The sequence below is a fragment of the Malus sylvestris genome, chromosome 16 (genome assembly GCF_916048215.2).
Source record: "Malus sylvestris chromosome 16, drMalSylv7.2, whole genome shotgun sequence".
Classification (NCBI taxonomy): Eukaryota; Viridiplantae; Streptophyta; class Magnoliopsida; order Rosales; family Rosaceae; genus Malus; species Malus sylvestris.
Window position 1 is genome coordinate 8,205,576 of NC_062275.1, and position 8,141 is coordinate 8,213,716.

Here is an 8,141-nt window from a genome sequence, read left to right on the forward strand (position 1 = left end):
AAAACGTTAATTAAAAAATTAATCATCAAAGACAAGGGAATTTTTGTTTGTAGAAATTCATCGAGTGTAATTAAGTACTCTGTTTACATTTTTTTTAGTATAACGATATATTTTACATTAAAAGGAGGGGAAAGTTCGGTTAAGCCACATAATGAGCAACCTAATTTGGTATCGAATTCGTCATCCACAAGATTCAAACCTAAAACCTCTCACTTACAAGTTGTAATAACGTTGCAAAGCGAACATTGTACTTCTATTTGGGTTACACTTTTTCCATAATAATAAAAAAAAAAGATCACAATTTTGATTTTACAAAATTCATGATCTACAGAATTTGACTTTTTTGAGCTCTTTTTTTTTTAGTACATCGATATTTTTACATTAAGAAAAATGAGAGTTCAGCTAAGTCACACAATAGGCAGTTTAATTTGGTATCGAATTCGATTTTTTTGAGCTCTTGACGTTTGTGACTTAACCAAAACAGAATCATGTCAATATATATAAGAGCGAGTCTTTGAAATCTTAGCTAGACTATTTTCGTGCATTATAAAGTAAAGATAATATAATATTTGATATGAAAATATTTTCTCAAACTTGGGATTGGGATCGGACAACTCATCCCATTCAGTGTCAAAAAGAACGGATGCCAACTTTTAATCTTGTTCAAATTGAAGATAGAAGAGATAACTCAGCGGAATCCCGGAAACATTTCTTCTAATCATACCAATTAGGAAAGGGGTAAGCTTTCTTCATGATTATTGCGTATCTTCTACCTTCGACTTAGACAAGATCTGACATCGACCTCCATTTTTTGTTTCAATACATTGAATTATTAAATTATCTATTCAACAATGTATGTCATATTCTAAAATTCAATATCGGTCCAAGAAAAAAGGGAACTTTAACGAAAAGCTTCCGGTACTGTTCACTTTAACGAAAAACCATATTTTTACACTAAAAAGTCAATCCTGGAACTATTCACTTTACCCTTTATTTTGTCCTTATTGTTAAAACTCAAAGTTTTCAAATCTTTTTCATTAGTTTTCCTAAGAAAAAATCCCCCATTAACCTTCATGAGTTTTAATTATTGCACCTAACCCAGTTTCATAGGCCTTCATAACAGGAAGAGATTTAACAGAAACAAAGAAAATAAATCGGAAAAGTATATAACTCGTGAACTGAAATGAAATGGGGTATCAGCTTCCACTACTATTGATAACGAATCGGAGGACTAACAGCAACACTAGAGTTTTAACAAGTTCATCAAGGAAATGGACTAATGGAGCATCGGCTCATGGACAACCAATAGTTAGAGATATATCTTTCACAGGAGACAAAAAATGGCTGTTGGAAAATGTAAATTTTTGGGCTTTCACGGTTTCACCTTCTATCGCCTCGAACAAAATCTCGGATTCAGCTGCGTGAGGGGACCTTCAGGGTTTCCTGCTTCAACTCCCAGGGCGCATGGATGAGATGTTCACCTATCAAACTTTCCACAAAAATTCACCAACTCATGCTGCATAGCCCCAAAATTTGTATGTCAGCAAATTCTATCTGCATATATCACAAATCAGCCCCTTTTCGCTTCTTCCGTGACAGGACTAGAATTCGCTGCTTTATCTATATGCCAGTATTATTCTCAACATCCTCTGCTACATCGCCTTGCTGGCACTTTGTGTCAATCTCCATCATATCTTCCTCTTTAATGTCATTTATTACTTTAAGAAGCTCCAACGGAGTAGCTGCCGGATCCAGCTCCCGACAACCCTTTGGAGCATTTGCAGCTTCCTGACCCGTGATCAAGCATGAAGGGATTTGATGAGAGAACCGGAACAGCTCTTCTCTAGGGATCCTCCTGGCCTCTCTGGGATCCAAGTGCCGGTGAAATACTGTCTTGAAGCCAGCCACTTTCACCAAGGGAGTCACAAGTACACCTTGCTCCTCACTAAAGTCTTCAACAACTTCGACCATATCATACTTGTGAATGACATTGTCAGCTGTCAGTTCGTTCCAGTCCGGGGACCAATTCCGGTATAGCGCCCAAACATCCCCCTTCCTGGGATATATGCAGATAGCCCCTCGTGGACCTTTTGTTGACCGAACTCTGTGAGAAAAAGAATTAAGTGAATTACTCACTTCATATTTCCCTACTCGGAACTCCCCACACGTCTTTGAGAAGCCAGAGGATACCCAGTTAAGAGGACCCAGTTCACTATTTGTTTTTGAGTTCAGCCAGCTGATCCGCACTGTGAAAGGATCCACAGAAATCACCTTTTGAACTAACGCATAAAACCTTGGCATGCCATCATCATTATCATATGCAGCCCAGACCTGATTATCTTCAAAACACTTCTCTGTTCGATCCTTGTCAAAATCATGAAAATCAGAATCAGGAACATTTATCGACAATATGTCTGCATCTGAATGGACACCAGAAATGCCAGAACCTTTCATGTCAGAAGAGCCATTCTTTGTGTCCACTGGCTCACCAGACTGCTTTTGATTTCTATGCACATCAATGTTTCCCAAAGATTTTTCTCTCTCGTTTCCATTCACCGTCTCTTTGGCTGCAGTCTTGGACACAGTGAATTCATTTAGTTTCTTCCGAATTTCTTTTCTAGCCTTCTCCCTTAGTAAATTTGGAATATCAATCTGGGAGATATCCCTTGTGATACTAGGCCTGGCGCTTCCGTTTGGTCCAGAAAAATTGGTTGTTCCAGCTCCTCCAGCTCCCACACCCATTTGATTTGTGACATCCCTTCCGTAGCTGCTGACACCGACATCTTCCATTCCTCTTCTTCTCTTGGCAGCATTAGGGTACCCTGTAGATGAAGCACCGCTTGCCTTCCTGGAGGATTGATGTTTCCTCCGTAACTCCTCTCTTTTTAATGCTGCTTGAGCCTGCTCGCGCTCTCTCTTGGCTTTCTCATATGCCTGGCTAACCACGTTTGCGGCTTGGGCAGCCGTAGAAGCACTTGATGCTTTAGAGAATGAACCCCATTGGAAGTTGTTTTGGTTGTACGATTGATTACCATTGAAACCAGCAGATCCAACACCCATTCTATCAGCTGTTTCATGCTTTGGTGGAGTTGACTTGGCACCATTTGTAGGTGGTGGAGCTATTTCTACTGCTAGAAATGGTTCATGGCAATTCGGGCAAAGAAGATTATGATTAAGATAAATCCTGAGATACTCATACTGCATCTTGCATTTATGACACACTGTCCAAAAGGTATTAGCTCTTGGTTTTTGAGATGAAGCAGGAGCTGAAGAGCGGCTGGCCCATGAGGTACCCTTCTGATTCTGTGAGGTACCCTTCTGAGTCTCTGTGGTACTCTTCTGAGTCTGTGTATTAACCTTCTGAGTCTGTGCGCCTGATGTTGTACCTTTTGTGAAATTGTAGAAACCATTGGCCCCTAGAGGAGCCTGTGAACTCCCACTCGCAGTTGCTACCCTTTGATGTACTCTCCTCTTCTGGTCATAGGCTAGCCTCTTAGATTTATCAGACAACAAACTCCATGCTTCTGATAGTAGCTTAAACGCTCCATCAGCTCCTATAGACTTGTTCTTATCAGGGTGAAGCATAAGAGCTAGTTTCCTATATTGTTTCCTCACTGCCTCATCATCTGCTTTTGGATCCGCACCAAGTATCCCGTACCAATCAGCCTCCCCATTTATTTTGTTCTCCGCCGCAATATGCACATCGAGGGTTGCCAACATTTGGGGCATCCCCTCTAACCCCGGAAACAAATTTTGAGCCTTCAAGGCAAACTTCTTTGCCCCCATAAGATCCTTTGCTGTGAACTTTCTTTCCGCAATCTCTTTTGCCCTAGCCGCCTCATCTCTGTTGCACTCCATATTCCTATTCTATCTTCGTCCTCTCTAATGTTTGCTTACTGTTTTTACAGCACTTGAGCTTGAAGCCTTTTTTTAATCCTAAAGTAGTATAAAAAATCCCCAAAGCTACAAGAAAGCCAAGACTACAACTGCTACTTGCCCATGCTCCCAAATTACTCTAGCAATTCAGCAACCTTATTGTTCAAATTAGATAGAATTCAGTTAGAAAATTGTCATGAAAGTTGTATGCAAACATAAGTATCCAACAACAAATGCATATCGAATAGATATCCGGAAAAAAAAAAAAAAAAACAACGCTTTTTCGAGACCCTCGTTCTCACCACGCAACCACAACACAACCAAAATATTAATTCATACTCATTTAATGACGATATATGAGTCTAATTTAACTCTGAGGCTCAAAATTGACCAGTGAAGTGATAATTAGCTCAACCAAACATTCAGCCCATAATTACACAGATGCAAAATCAATGAAACTAAAAAGCACAACCCAAATCAGAGAATTGAAATCAGAAATCACAGCCATGGATCTAACTCAATCAGTTCCAATTCAGCTCCAAACAGATCGAATTTGATAAATTAAAGTCGGAAATGAAACCCTAGAATCAGTGATTCAGTGCACGAAATTCACTAAATTTTAGTAAAACCCTAGATTCAGAGATAAGTTTAATCACCTTATTATGTGAGCTGCGCTGGTCACTGGCTGAGGAATTTGAATCTCAGAGAAACACCATGGACGGACCTCCACCAATTTTTTTTCTTTTCTTTTTTCTGCCCCTCCTTCTTAGCCCAAATCTAAAAAATCCCCCAAACTGGCCCCTTTTCTCAAAAACAAAACTTCTCACAACCTACGTATCCCAAATACCAAAAATTATAAAATAGAACAAGGGCATGGGCCTTCCTCTCTTAAGTATTTATTCCCAAGTCTTAACCATAACCCAACATTTTTTCCCACCCTAACCATGGTTAAATTTTAACCCTTGAATTACAATTATAGAAATTTTATTGGTGGATAGGGGTGTGTGTTTGTGGTGGTGTCATACATGTTGCATCGTGAAATAACACGGCAGTGTGTGATTGGTTTAAATTTGAGTCCATTTATCACAAAAAGTAAAAGTAAATGATGACACATTGTTTAGTGTGCAAATTCAATGACTTTAGAAATTCCAATGAGATAAATACAAAAGTAGATCTAAGTATTTCTAAGGTAAAAAACTTTATTTACGGTAGACTGTAGGGTTTGTAAACATCATATGCTTAGAATATTCTCTTTACGAAATAACATATTTTGAGAATATTACAACTTTCAGTTATCTTGTTGAATTTTATAATATTTGGTCTCGTGATACTCAGCCTTCATTTTTTACCTAAATATTGAATTAAAATATTATAGACGACAATCGTTGCTTTACTTTTTTATTCAAATTTCTTTATCCTTTTTAAATTAAAAATAGAAGGAACCCGCCACATAATACTACGGTCTAGTGATATTCCTTTTCACTTGTAAGTGAGAGGTCTTATGTTCGATTCTCTCCAAAGACGAATTTGAACCACATTATTGCTAGCTCATTGTGAGGCTAAGACCCACCCCTCTCCCTTAGTGTAGATAATATTGTTTATTTAAAATTATATATATCTCTACTAATTAATAAAACACTCATTGTCAACCAAAATCTTATGAAATTACCAATTTAACCCTCTAATTAAAACGGAACATGAATAAGAAATATGGGGCATAAATGTAATTTCACACAACCAAATTTTGCTGTTTTTTTTAAGCCTCACCTACATGTAATCCTAACTAACATATCTCTAAATAAAAAATAAAAATAAAACTTCTCACTCCCACATTCTGTATCACTCTTTTCCTCTCTCCTTCTATTTCAAAAACAAAAATAAAAAAAATTTCTCACACACTTTGTGTGTGCCCATATGCTAGCATATATAGAAGGAACCCATAAGAGGACTACCCACGTCTCTCGTTGGTGACTTTTCCTCCTCCTACCATCTACCCATTCTTTTTTTTTTCTTTTTTCCTTCCTCTTCTTTATATTTCTGTTTATACCAAATTTTGCATTATCGATCTGTTTAAATGGAAATTGTTGAATGAATTAATATTTTCTTATGTTGATGCACAAAACCGGAAGGTCTTGGAACAACGTAAATCCGACCGTGAATCATGCAAATGCCTAAGAACACAAAGATGTATTGTAGTTCACCCCAATGTTTGGGCTACGTCCACACTGATGTTGATTGTATTCCTCTGTAACTGTATGTATGAATTACAAAGTGTTGTTGTGTTTGTGAGGGTATTGCCTTCTGTTGGGTTCACAGAGGAAAAAAGTTAGGAGAGAGTTTCTGTTTGGGGATGTGAGGATGAGACCCTTCGATTGTGAGGGTGAGGAGTCCCTTTTATAGACTAAGGGCTCCTCCCCTTTTACATAAATTATGGGCTCAATGTCTAGAAGCCCAAGTAACGAGGCCCAATATAATATGGTACCAATAGTAGTCCCCCAAGTCTTCAATCAAGAGTCTTTTGGCTGGAGACTTGAAATTCAGTCCATGTGTAGGCCGAAGTAACTAGATGTCGTCTAGAATTGATACTCGATATGAGGCAGTGCTTAATGTGAAATGATTCTCAACTAGAAGTAGCACATGTTGCGAGGTTGCAAGGCTGCTCGGCTTGTGGCTTATGTTGCCTTGGTTGGCTCGACTTGTGGCGTTGAAGGTGAGGGAGTCCCTTTTATAGAATAAGGGCTCGCTTCTCAATACATAAATGATGGGCTAGAGTTGATGTTCGCAGTGAGGCGGTTGCTCAGCAGGTGGCGATGCTCTCTAATGATGGTGAGGGAGTCCCTTTTATAGAATAAGGGCTCGCTCCTCAATACATAAATGATGGGTTAGAGTGGATGCTCGCGGCGAGGCGGTTGCTCAGCAGACGGCGATGCTCTCTAATGATGGTGAGGGAGTCCCTTTTATAGAATAAGAGCTCACTCTTCAATATATAAGTGATGAGTTAGGAGTGATGCTTGCGGCGAGACGGTTGCTCAGCAGACGGCGATGCTCTCTAATGATGGTGAGGGAGTCCCTTTTATAGAATAAGGGCTCGCTCCTCAATACATAAGTGATGGGCTAAGAGTGATGCTCGCGGTGAGGTGGTTGCTTAGCAGGCGGCGATGCTCTCTAATGATGGTGAGGGAGTCCCTTTTATAGAATAAGGGCTCTCTTCTCAATACATAAGTGATGGGTGCTCTCTAATGAAAGTGAGGGAGTCCCTTTTATAGAATAAGGGTTCGCTCCTCAGTACATAAATAATGAGCTAAGTCTCCCAAGTATTTTTCATGAGGCTCAGTTGCGGAAGCCCAACATGTGGTACATAGAGTAGTCCCCCAAGTCTTCAATCAATAGAGTATGTTGGCTGGAGACTTCAAATTTAATCCATGTATGGGCCAAAATGGCGGTTGTTCAGAGGCGGTCTTTGTATACCATGCACTAAAGCTTTGTACATGAAGCTTTGAAGTTGAAGCTTTTGTAAATGAAGCTTTGAAGTCAGAGCTTTGTAAATGAAGCTTTCGAAGCTGAAGCTTTTGTAAATGAAGTTTTCGAAGCTGAAGCTTTGTAAATGAAGTTTTCGAAGCTGGAGATTTGTAAATGAAGCTTTCAAAGCTGGAGCTTTGTAAATGAAGTTTTCGAAGCTGGAGCTCTATAAATGAAGTTTTCGAAGCCAGAACTTTGTAAATGAAGCTTTCGAAGCTGGAGCTCTATAAATGAAGCTTTCGAAGCTAGAGTTATGTAAATGAAGTTTTCGAAGCTTGAGCTCTGTAAATGAAGCTTTCGAAGTTGGAGCTATGTAAATGAAGCTTTCGAAGCTGATTGACATGAGTGATACTCATGAATGTTTATGTTGATTGACATGAGTGATGCTCATGGATGTTGACATAAGTGATGCTCATGAATGTTTATGTATGATTGACATGAGTGATGCTCATGAATGTTTACGTATGATTGACATGAGTGATGCTCATGTATAAATTTGGAGTACTTGACGTACTTTTGATCACCTAGTTGGTGATAATAGCGACAGGCTGCCGAATAATTTTGGAGTACTGGACGTACTTTTGATCACCTGGTTAGTGATAATAGAGGGTGTCCAGTCAGACAAGAGATCACCATGAGCACGTGGCCCATCAGTTTATAAGTTGGTAGACTTCTTTAATCAGCAACAATGTTGATCAGTAGATCTAGTTGCTCAATAATTCCTGACAATAAATGACAGTATAAGT

The 8,141-nt window shown here is 39.1% G+C and overlaps 1 protein-coding gene across 1 annotated transcript; it reads right to left on the minus strand.

Moving 5' to 3' along the window:
• Window positions 1-1,179: 1,179 nt before the first annotated feature.
• LOC126608440 (uncharacterized) lies at window positions 1,180-4,739 on the minus strand. The gene is made up of 2 exons (XM_050276311.1): window positions 4,533-4,739; window positions 1,180-4,031 (listed from the first exon to the last, which is right to left on the minus strand). Exon 2 carries the CDS (start codon window positions 3,856-3,858, stop codon window positions 1,621-1,623), a length of 2,238 nt encoding a protein of 745 aa, XP_050132268.1. The 5' UTR covers window positions 3,859-4,031; window positions 4,533-4,739; the 3' UTR covers window positions 1,180-1,620.
• Between the last annotated feature and the right edge of the window lie 3,402 nt (window positions 4,740-8,141).

Bases quoted from the DNA above. Each gene is read 5' to 3' on its own strand.
- LOC126608440 (XM_050276311.1), bottom strand. From the start codon at position 3,858: ATGGAGTGCAACAGAGATGAGGCGGCTAGGGCAAAAGAGATTGCGGAA.